The sequence below is a fragment of the Oncorhynchus gorbuscha genome, linkage group LG17 (assembly GCF_021184085.1).
Source record: "Oncorhynchus gorbuscha isolate QuinsamMale2020 ecotype Even-year linkage group LG17, OgorEven_v1.0, whole genome shotgun sequence".
In the NCBI taxonomy this organism is placed as follows: Eukaryota; Metazoa; Chordata; class Actinopteri; order Salmoniformes; family Salmonidae; genus Oncorhynchus; species Oncorhynchus gorbuscha.
In genome coordinates, this window is record NC_060189.1 from 42,668,857 (window position 1) to 42,680,949 (window position 12,093).

The following is a 12,093-nucleotide window of genomic DNA, read 5'->3' on the forward strand; positions in this document are numbered from 1 at the left end:
GGAGAAAGGTACCTGTGTGGTCTGTGTGGACTGCTCACAGAGGGTCCAGAGGTCTGCTGGGACAGACTACATTTGCCCCGTTGCTGTTTGCAATGAACAGGGGGGTAAAAGAAAGAAAGTATGTTTCAGTCCAGGCAAATCAAGAACAAAGCTACCGATGAAAAGGAACTACCCAAAATGAAAGATTAGAAAGGCAGCAACAAAATCAGATGTGTGAAGGAAGGTGACAACAAGAGAGATAATTCAATGGAAAACAAGGAAACTGGCTTTTTTTTTCAAAGTACACTGCTACTTTGAACCGCTACAGCTGAATGGCCATGCTGTTATTTTGAACAGCGTGAATTCATACGCTGCTGAAGCACGACTTGTACTATGTCCTATATTATAGGATGAATGACTTGTTATGTGGGAGACACAAGATATACATGTACTGTATCTTAAAATCATTGAGATCAATCATCGGGATTGACTTTTTTAAAAACAGGTCATTCATTACGTTAGAGAAAAACAAAAAGAAATTAGAGAATTGGATTGATAAAAACCAAGCAGGATTAAATGTTCTACTTTGTGTTTTCAGCAGTATCAAAGAGCCAGTATTCCTTGAGCACTACACTACAGGGACCTACAGAACACTAAATAATGGAAGAACAAAACAAGAAAGAGTCAGTCTGGTAGAAGTAGAAGTTTAGGGGGCAGAATTTGGGACGTAAAGACATGTTGACTTCAAATGTTCAAATTTGGGTAGAAATTGAAGTCAAGTCAATCAAGAAGAGAAGGGGAAAAGAAAAAAGGGGGAAAGAAAAAAAGAATGAAAAAAAGAGAGGGAATAGCCATGTCTCCAAAACTCTGGTGGGTTTGGCTCGGGGAAAAGAAGACATGCAAGGTGTAAAGGTGTGGAAACAGGATCAGAGTGTGGTGGGAAAAGTACATCAGTCGATGTACAGATCAGAGGTGAGAAGGAGAGGTGCTGGGATGGTGGGAGGGAGTGACTCTGCATGGGCTTAAACTGGAGAAAACTGAGCGTTGCATTCGGGGGCACAAGTGATGCACTGTCTGGGCCTTTCGGGGAGTACCAAACACTTTCCTTCTGGTAGAGCACCGTGTTGCGCAAGGGGGACTACTATACGTTACCGATCGACGGCGACTTGGCGTGCTCCTGCCCGACACCGGGCTGATGGAACCAGAGGTGGTGTCCAGCTCATCAGCCGACGACCATGAAGACAGATCCTGAGAGGAGAGAGAGAGAGAAGCAGGACCGAAGGAAGAGAGAGAGAGTAAGGGGAGGGAGAGACAGAAAGGCAGAGAGAGAGACACACACACACACAGGGAGGGACCGAGCATGAGAAATTGTGTTAGATACAGTAAAGAAAGGCACCAAACCTTTCTCCTGTACTATTTATTTTTGTGTCATTTGTGTACTGCATGGACGTGCATTCAATTGCTCTATTTAATTGTGCAGTACAAGCGCTGCTGTTCTGACCTGTTGGCTACTAGTGATGTTCAGAATCTTCTCCAGCTCTCTGAGGTCTCTGGTCACCTCCTTGAAGAGCAGTTTGAGGCGGTTCCCGATGACGTGCACCTTCTCTTTGGCCTCCAGACAGTCGCAGCCCTCGCTGTTGACCAGCAGCTGCAGGGACATGTCCTGCAGGGACGACACTTTCCTCTGGGAGTCCAGCAACTCACCACGGATTTGCTGTAGAAGGAGAGGAGTGGAGATAAAAATGGTGGCTCAGGCTCACTATCATAGTGCAAGGAGTCAGTGATTCACAGAATATGTTTTTGCATGTTTAACATTGACTACATTGCAGTCCGACTGCACAGAATCTCTGATCTATAAATGACCTTGCATTCCAAACAACTAATCATAAAGGAATCAATATTAGAGATTCTGCATCAAACGGATTCCTAAAAAACAGAGTTGAACTAGCCTCTCGTCACAAACAAGATTTGGTTCTGAGTTTCAGGATTACACATCAACATAAGGCTTCTCTGCCGACCATGAGTGTCTTGTGGTGATCGTGGAGGGTGTCGCTGTCCCGGATGGGGTCAATGGGAACGATCTCGTTCCTCCTGCGGTCAATGTTCTCCAGCCACAGTAGCAGGCCGTGACTCATCTCATGGAAGTCCTACAGGAGACGAGATGTGAATACAAATGCAAAGACGATGGAGTATTCAGCACTCCACGCCACCTTCTATCAAAAGTCGTGGCTTCTACCGAAAGTAACATATTTCACATGTCTAACTAATGATAAACCTTGATTTTGATGTCCTGGACACCGAGACTGTCTCAGTTGTCAAACATGCAAACAATATCTGTCCAGTTTTGGATCTTTGATTAAGTCAACAGTAGCCTGGTCTACTTCTTAATCTTCATAATGGAAATGCTACCAAAAATTATTTACTGAAATTTGTTACGATTCACCAAACAACATTTTTTTGAAAGAGGGAGCAAAGTACTTGGAGCATATGTTTTCATTTCAGTCTCCTCCATCTCCACTAACTGAAGTTAATTACTAGGATTTTTTTATATGAGTATTTTTAAATTAACAGCTGTACAGAAAGCCAATTTACAGAGGAGGAATTTCTTGATGCAATTAAAGCCTTTAAAATCAGGGAAAACTCAAGCACTGGATGGCAAACCAGTTGAGGTATATCAGACTTTTTTTTTAATGTACTCAGAGGACTGCATTTAGCATGTTTTAACCACTCCAGATACTCAACAACAAGAGACAGAATCATTAGATCACTTGTTTTGGTACTGCCCATATGTAGCTTGTTTTTGGTTGGGGGTTCAGGGATGGCTGAAGAATAACAACATTTACCTGGTGCTTAACTCTGCAAATAGCACTGCTGATTTGAAAAGTCATAGTTAATCGATCCATAATATAATACTCTTAGAAAAACATTTGTATCTTTAATTTACAATCTGTAGAAACTATGAGAATAGAAAGGTTGGGGACTTTTGTGAAACATCACAGCACAGTTGAAAAATACATGGCTAAGAGAAATCCCAAAAAATTATGGTATTCAGAGATAGATGGGAGGGGTTAAGGGGAGCTGAAGGGTGGGACATAAAAAATAAACACAAACACGTTTTGAAAGACGAACGTAAAATATACTGTGTTCGTAAAATGTATATAGTATATATAAGCTGGAAGTAGAAGCCTAAGTATTGTTATCCATTAGTTTACTCCAAATAAGGAAGGGATGATTAGGGTTAAGTGAAAATAATAAAGAAGGAAAATATATACATATTATATATATTTCCCCCAAAATACTGTATATGGGGGACTACAAATTATGCAGACAATTACATTGATAGAAGCCACTATCTACATGCAATATAAAAGCTGATCTACCCCCTAAAAGCAAAACAAACCAAAATAACTGTAGCCTGGTCCTAGATCTGTTTGTGCTATCTTGCCAGCTCCTCAACGGCCATTTGAGTTGGCAAGACAGCACAGATCTGGGACCAAGCTAGGTGGATAAGACAGCTGGACACCTACGTGACACTGCATGAGGGCATTCTGTAGTGCTGCCCTCCACTCCCCAGAGAGGTGCCAAGTCTGTCCCAGCGGTTGTTCATCTCTTTCAACCTGGCCTGCAGGTCCTGGCATTCCACTGTGACAGACTGGACAAAATCTGCACTGCACAGGTTAATGGATAGCACAATGGCCTTACGCTTGTCAACAGCCTTCTGCAGCTCCTGTAGAAAGACATTATGGAAAGAGATGATTGGAGATGGTGTATAATATCAGCATAGAGTCTTTAAAAAAAAGTAACTTATGAGAATTAGGGTTGCACAATTTCAGAAACGTTCCCTAAGAGCCCAGGTTTTTAAGAAATCCCATTTGGAGGATTCCCGATAACTAAGAGGGAATAAGCAAGGAGGGAATCCTCCAACTGGGAACCATCCAACCGGGATTTCTGAAAAACCCGGGAACTTTGGGAAAGCCTTGCAAATCTTGCAAGCTTTTATAATCGTAGTGAGGATGCTAAACACCCATTTCAGGACTCAGAGAGCAAAAAGCCAAAGATCACCTTGAGTTTCTTGATGCGCATCTCCATGGTCTGGATGTCGGTGCTGAGGTCCAGGCTCCGCTGCTGCTCTAGCTCCGCCGCCGCCTGCTCCAGCCACACCCACACGGCACTGAGGTCAGAGTTGAACTGCTGCCACTGCTGAAGGTTCTGCTTCAGACGCATCTCTTTACTGAGGGCCTGGGCCTGCAGCAACTCCCAACGTTCTATCACACCTACACCACAGGGGTGGAAGAAAGGGGTATTATAATATATAAATGGCGTTATACAATATAGCTATACTATATTTATCCATCTCTTTACTGAGAGCCTGGGATGGGGCAGCAACTCCCAGTGTTCCATCACACCTACACTGCAGCGGGAAGGAAGGAGTATTTTAATATTTATTTGGTAATGGGATATATACGTATTTATTTATTATATCTATGTCTTTCTCTCTCTTTACTCAGGGCCTGAGACTGCAATAACTATCCTACAGTACAGTACAGTATAGGAGGAAGGAAAGAAAGGGTATGAAATTATTCATTTGGTAATGGGATATATGTGTAGTTTATCTAGTTTATCTATTATTTATCTATTATTTATGTCTATGGCTAGTTATATAGTCAGGCATTTGAGGTTCGATAGATATTGTAAATAAATAACATCTACCAAAATTAAACCAGGAATTACATTCCACTTATTTAAGTTGATCTAAGTGTTAAGGAACTATATTGAGCCATTACATCACTTCCTTTTTCACTAGGGTATAAAAATGAGGTAACACACATGCAATATCCCCTTGTCATCCAATACCATGAAGAAAAGAAAAGAACTGGCCGTTCAAAAGAGACAGATGGTCGTAGACCTTCATAAATCTGGTAATGGCTACAAGAAGATCCACAAACGATTGAATATACCACTGAGCACTGTCAGGGCAAGTATTAAAACATTAAAAAGATATGAAACAGTTGAAAACCTTACGGGTAGAGGACGCAAATGCATTTTGCCCCCCAGGATAGGGAGAAGGATCGTGAGAGAAGCAACAAAATCCCCAAGAATCACTGTGAAAGAATTGCAGGCCTTGGTAGCGTCTTGGGGTCACCAGGTTTTAAAAAAGCACCATCAGATGCCACCTTCACAACCACAGGCTCTTTGGAAGGGTTGCCAGAAGAAAGCCCTTAATGACCACAAGACACAGACGCAAACGCTTGGAGTTTGCCAAACGTAATCTAATTTATGATTGGAAGAAGGTGCTCTGGTCAGATGAGACCAAAATTGAAAGTTGGTCAGATACAGCATCGGCATGCTTGGCAATGAAACAGAGAAGCATACAAGGAGAGGCACCTCATACCCACGGTGAAATATGGTGGTGGGTCAGTGATGTTTTGGGGCTGTTTTAATTCCAGAGGCACTAGTTAAGATTGATGGCATAATGAATTCCACCGGCAATTTTTTCTGACAATCTGGTTGCCTCTGCCGGAAGGCTGGGACTTGGCCGTATGTGGACTTTCCAACAAGACAATGACCCAAAACAGACCTCAAGATCCACACAGAAATGGTTCTGTGACAACAAAATCAATGTTCTGCCATGGCCATCTCAGTCGCCGGACCTCAATCCAATCAAAAACCTGTGGGCTGAGTTGAAGAGGACAGTTGATAAGCGCAAACCCAAGAATGTGAAGGATCTTGAAAGGATCTACAGAGAGAAATGATCCAAAATCCCTCCAAATGTGTTCCTTAACCTTGTCAAACATTACAGGAAAAGACTCCATGCTGTTATCCTTGCCAGAGGTGGTGGCACTAAGTACTAAATGAGGAGTGCCAATAATTATGAAACCTTGATTTTGGTGAAATGTATTTTGTATTAAATAATTCTATGATTGTGGTGGGTTCCATTGAAACATTAATAAAGTACAGTATTTCTCACATGTTTGTATTTTGAGTTTCTCTATAATTATATTGTTTATATTTTTTAAAGTATTGTTTGTGCATTGCCAGTCAGGCGGGCCAGTAATTTTGGAGCCACTGTATGTGGTAGTAGAATAGAGGCCTGGGGAAGCACTCTTGGTGTGTTGTGAAAAGTGTTCTGAAATGTAATGTCATGTAATATTTAACATTGTATTTAACTGCCTTATTGTTGCTGGGGTCCTTAATAAATACAAATACAAACATTTATTTGTAAAAATATTGAAAAACATAATTCCACTTGGACATTATAGGGTACATTTAATCAATTTTAAATGCAGGCTGTAACACAACAAAATGAGGAAAAAGTCAAGGGGTGTGAAAACTTTGAAGGCACTGTATACAGTACAGTATCAACATCTGAAAGCCAAACGTTACCTGTTGTTTGTGAATCACCACCAATGGGGTCAGCGAGTCCTGAGGCCTTGTCCTCATCCCCCTTCAGCTCGTAGCCCACCCTCTTCACCGTGTCTATACTACCACGACACTCGCCCAACAGACGCATCTACACAACACGATTGGACAGGCAGCGGATGGAAAGCATGTCACTGAGATGTTCACATCATGTAATCCCGCTGAGTAGATACTTATTTTACAAACCACAATGATTTGTGTAGATAAACACACAATGTTTCCCAAAGACCTTCCATTGTCAAAAGTTTGGACACACAAACTCATTCAAGGGTTTTTCTTTATTTTTACTATGTTCTACATTGTAGAATAATAGTGAAGACTTCAAAACTATGAAATAATACATATGGAATCATGTAGTAACCAAACAAATGTTAAACAAATAAAAATATAATTGATATTTTAGATTATTCAAAGTAGCCACCCTTTGCCTTGATGACAGCTTTGCACACTCTTGGCATTCTCTCATCCAGCTTAATCTGGAATGCTTATCCAACAGTCTTGAAGAGTTCCCACATATGATGAGCACTTGTTGGCTGCTTTTCCTTCACTCTGCAGTCCAACTCATCCCAAACCATCTCAATTGGGTTGCGGTCAGGTGATTATGGAGGCCAGCTCATCTGATGCAGCACTCCATCACTCCTTCTTGGTCAAATAGCCCTTACACAGCCTGGAGGTGTGTTAGGTCAATGTCCTGTTGAAAAATAAATGATAGTCCCACTGGGCGCAAACCAGATGGGATGGCGTATCGCTGCAGAATGCTGTGGTAGCCATGCTGGTTAAGTGTGCCTTGAATTCTAAATAAATCACGACAGTGTCATCAGCAAAGCACCCCCACATCATCACACCTCCTCCATTCTTCAGGGTGGAAACTACACATGCGGTTGGAACCAAAAATCTCAGGTTCGGACTCATCAGACCAAAGGACAGATTTCCACCGGTCTAATGTCCATTCCTCGTGTTTCTTGGCCCAAGCAAGTCTTTTCTTCTTATGTGTGTCCTTTAGCAAACTCATCAAAAAAGAAATGTCCTCTCACTGTCAACTGCGTTTATTTTCAGCAAACTTAACATGTATAAATATTTGTATGAACATAACAAGATTCAACAACTGAGACATAAACTGAACAATGGGATTGAGATCCGGGCTCTTTGCTGGCCATGGCAGAACACTGACATTCCTGTCTTGCAGGAAATCACGCACAGAACGAGCAGTATGGCTGGTGGCATTGTCATGCTGGAGGGTCATGTCAGGATGAGCCTGCAGGAAGGGTACCACATGAGGGATGAGGATGTCTTCCCTGTAACACACAGCGTTGAGATTGCAGGCAATGACAACAAGCTCAGTCAGATGATGCTGTGACACCGCCCCAGATCATGAGGAACCCTCCACCTCCAAATCGATCCCGCTCCAGAGTACAGGCCTCAGTGTAACGCTCATTCATTCGACAATAAACACGAATCCGACCATGATCCCTGGTGAGACAAAACTGAAACTCGTCAGTGAAAAGCACTTTTTGCCAGTCCTGTCTGGTCTAGCGACAGTGGGTTTGTGCCCATAGGCGACGTTGTTGTCGGTCATGTCTGGTGAGGACCTGCCTTACAACAGGATTGCAGATAGTCTGAGCACTGATGGAGGGATTGTGCGTTCCTGGTGTAACTCGGGCAATTGTTGCCATCCTGTACATGTCCCGCAGTTATGATGTTCGGATGTACCGATCCTGTGCAGGTGTGTTACACGCGGTTTGCCACTACGAGGAGGATCAGCTGTCTGTCCTGTCTCCCTGTAGCACTGTCTTAGGCATCTCACTAAACTGACATTGCAATTTATTGCCCTGGCCACATCTGCAGTCCTCATGCCTCCTTGCAGCAAGCCTAAGGCATGTTCATGCAGATGAGCAGGGACCCTGGGCATCTTTCTTTTGGTGTTTTTCAGAATCAGTAGAAAAGCCTCTTTAGTGTCCTAATTTGACCATGAAGGCCAAATTCAAGGAATCTCTTCTGAATAGTTGATGTTGAGATGTGTCTGTTACTTGAACTCTGAAGCATTTATTTGGGCTGCAATTTCTGAGGCTGGTAACTCTAATGAACGTATCCTCTGCTGCATTAGTAACTCTGGGTCTTCCTTTCCTGTGGCGGTCCTCATTATAGCCAGTTTCATCACAGCACTTGATGGTTTTTGCAACTGCACTTGAAGAAACTTTCAAAGTTCTTGACATTTTACGTATTGACTGACCTTCATGTCTTAAAGTAATGATGGACTGTCATTTCTCTTTGCTTATTTGAGCTGTTCTTGCCATAATATGGACTTGGTCTTCTACCAAGTAGGGCTGTCTTCTGTATACCCCCCGCTACCTTGGCACAAAATAACTGACTGTCTAAAATGCAATAAGAAGGAAAGAAATTCCACAAGTGAACTTTTAACAAGGCACACCTGTTAATTCAAATGCATTCCTGGTGACTACCCCATGAAGCTTGTTGAGAGAATGCCAAGAGTGTGCAAAGCTGTCATCAAGGCAATGGGTGCCTACTTTGAAGAATCTCAAAATATAAAATATATTTTGATTTGTTTAACACTTATTTGGTTACTACATGATTCCATATCTGTTATTTCATAGTTGTGATGTCTTCACCAATTTTCTACAATGAAGAAAATAGTAACAATAAAGAAAACCCTGGAATGAGTAGGTGTGTCCAAACTTTTGGCTGGTACTGTAACTCACAGAACGGTGATAAGGGTCTCTTATCAGACATACCAATAACATTCATGGAATAGTTTAAATCGTAACTTCATGTTTACAAACCCTGAGAGCCACATTGGCTGCAGAAGACTTAGGTGTCTAGTCTAGTGAATGAGACCAGTAAATTACACAGTGAATGAGAACAGCAGTACTCACATATCCCATGTATGAAGCATCCAGCTCGGGGCCAGTTGGGGTGCGGCTGCGGATTATGTTCTCTGTCTGTTGCAGGTGGAACCGGCTTGTGTCCAGAACCTTGTCCAACTGTAGGATGTGAGTCTCCAGGGTACCTCCCTCTCCTGAGGATGGGAAGATGGGATGGAATACAGTTAGATAAAGGCTTTGATTTTATGTTCAAGGGCCGGTTTCTTAGATCTAGATTAAGCCTACTCCTGTTGGATTTAAAAGCACGTTCAATGTAGATTATTCAGGAGTTTTTTTTATTTTAAATTTTATTTAAGTTTTATTTAACTAGGCAGGTCAGTTAAGAACAAATTCTTATTTACAATGACGGCCTACCCCTGCCAAACCCGGACAACACTGGGCCGACCGTGTGCCGACCTTTGGGACTCCCAATCACGACCGGATGTGATACAGCCTGGATTTGTTTAAAGGAACATTCCACCCAATAATCTAGTTTTCAAGATATGTAACTTTCAAAATACATGAAAATAATATGAAAGTTACATATTTTGAAATCTTGATTGCTGACAAGCAAAACATTTTGGGACTATGTCAACAATGGATTAATGAAACCATTACCAAAATGTAGTTTTTGGGTGGAGTTTTCCTTTAATCTGTCTTAATCTGTGCCCGAAAAACCGTCCCTAAATGTTTTCTTCAAACAAACATAGAAATCCATCCAAAACATTGTAAGATATCATTAATTGTGAGTGTTATCCATTCAGTGGTAAATTAGAAGACAAGGGACAAAGGACATTTGTAACACAAAAAACAACATCTCCCCAACAGTGCACAACAACATGCACCTTTTGAAACACACAGGATGCCAACCACAAATTAGCTTGAGGTTAGCTACAGTAGCCTATGTGCTGCAAAATGTAATATAAAAAATACAAATTGTTAGGAAGTGGTGCTGTCGGTTAACAGTAATTGCTGTTATGCTTCAGTGTGCGAGTAAGAAAACCAAACCAAACTACTAGCAGGCAGTAAGTAGGCTGTTAGTGTTATTTTTCCACACTACGGCATCTTGCCTACCATCCAAGGACCTCAGGGTTTGTTCAGTTAGTTTAACAAAGGCCTCAGGGCTCTCTGGGATCACTACATCTGGAAGAAACATATACATACACACATTTCGTACAATTAACAAGGCTGAATATGAGTGTGCTTTAACAGCCACTGTACAATACTGTATCTCTCCACTGTGATGTCTCCACTCTCTCTGAGATCGAGGCTATCTTAAGTTGTGAGGGGTGTGTTATCCTTAGTATCTGACAGTAAGGATGTGAGGGGTGTAGACTAGACTGACCTGACAGAGCAGAGGCAGAAGTTGATCCCTGGTAGCTCCCCTCATCTCCGTGCTCCCCCTGCTCAGACGCCAGGCCCAGGGCCCTGCTGGCGCTCTCCAGCCCCCGGCTCAGGTCGTAATCGTGGTCCCACTCCAGGGGGATGGAGTCCACACTGGCTGGGGTGTCCCTGCCCGAGCGCTCAGCACCAGTCCGCAGAGGGGCAGCCAGGGAAGCAGAGTGGCTTAGGGAGGGTAGAGGGGACATCAGGCAGTCTCCCAGACGCTCACTCCAGGGAATGCTGGACAGGTCCCCAGGTTCATCTAGTTCAAACTCCCGGTCCGAGAATGACACGTCGTACTCGTCACCTGTTAGCTGGAGGAAGAGGAGTGGGAGGTACACTTATGAGACAGTGAACAAAGACAACGACGAATCAAGACATGGCATCATTTGGTAAAATGGCCACAGGAGAGAATGTGCTCAACTCTATCCTCTTTTTTTTTTTTTTTTTACTATGAAAGGGTGCTAGAAGCCAAGTCACCCAACATTAAAAGGGGGCCAGTAGATGTCATCCCTAGGCTTACCGGTAGGCGTATGAGCTTCTTGTAGTAGCGCTCCACACGTCCAAACACCTCCTGGCAGTATCTCTGCAGCTCTTCCAGCTCCTCCTCTATAACAGCGGCATCCAGAGGCTCACTCTTCTCTAGCAGCACCTCACCCTGGTGGAAGATATGCTCAATCTTCCCAGTGGTCAGAGAGATTTCCTGCTGGAACGCCTGGTAGACAATCAATCAATCAATCAATCAATCAATCAATCAATCAATCAATCAATCAAATGTACTTCATTTTACCTCAGAGGTTGTCAAAAAGTGGAAGAGAAGCAGAGACCAACCAGGCAAGGTTGAGTTCACAACCACCAGGTGTGAAACTTATTAGCAAAAATAGTGACTTGTTCTCCCGAGTGGCGTAGTGGTCTAAGGCACAGTGCTAGAGGCGTCACTACGGACCCTGGTTTGATGCCAGGCTGTATCACAACCGGCCGTGATTGTGAGTTCCATAGGGCGGCGTACAATTGGCCCAGCGTCGTCCGGGTTAGGTTTTGGCCGGAGTAGGCCGTCATTGTGAATAAGAATTTGTTCTTAACAGACTTGCCTAGTTAAATAAAGTTTCTTTAAAAAAAATGACCAGTAGCATGTACCTTGGCAGCCCCAAGGTGTGAGGTATTGTGGGCATTCTTACCCTGAGCTGTTTGATCTTGGCCTGGATATCACACTCTGAGAAGTGCTCTATGTTGGTGAGCTGCAGGTCCATCTCCGTGAGCCACACCAGGATGCTGTCTCTGGCCGTCTCAAACTCCTCACGCTGACTGATAAAGTGCTGGAGAAATCATGGATGCTTTAGGATACACATTTCTCGCAGATTTTCTTTCTTCTACCAATGAATTGTAATTTTGGGCAGACACTCCTCATGATTTCTTTCTGTGAGCACTTTGG

General features: G+C 43.0%; 1 protein-coding gene across 1 annotated transcript in view; it reads right to left on the reverse strand.

Moving 5' to 3' along the window:
- syne1b (spectrin repeat containing, nuclear envelope 1b) overlaps positions 1 to 12,093 on the reverse strand; it is a 118,924-nt gene that overhangs the window by 3,002 nt on the left and 103,829 nt on the right. Inside the window, 13 exon segments of the mRNA XM_046308716.1 lie at positions 13 to 83; positions 1,132 to 1,227; positions 1,481 to 1,693; positions 1,998 to 2,126; positions 3,507 to 3,550; positions 3,553 to 3,706; positions 4,042 to 4,253; positions 6,364 to 6,490; positions 9,291 to 9,433; positions 10,353 to 10,421; positions 10,624 to 10,975; positions 11,185 to 11,376; positions 11,840 to 11,977. Coding sequence (XP_046164672.1) covers positions 13 to 83; positions 1,132 to 1,227; positions 1,481 to 1,693; positions 1,998 to 2,126; positions 3,507 to 3,550; positions 3,553 to 3,706; positions 4,042 to 4,253; positions 6,364 to 6,490; positions 9,291 to 9,433; positions 10,353 to 10,421; positions 10,624 to 10,975; positions 11,185 to 11,376; positions 11,840 to 11,977 — 1,940 coding nt within the window.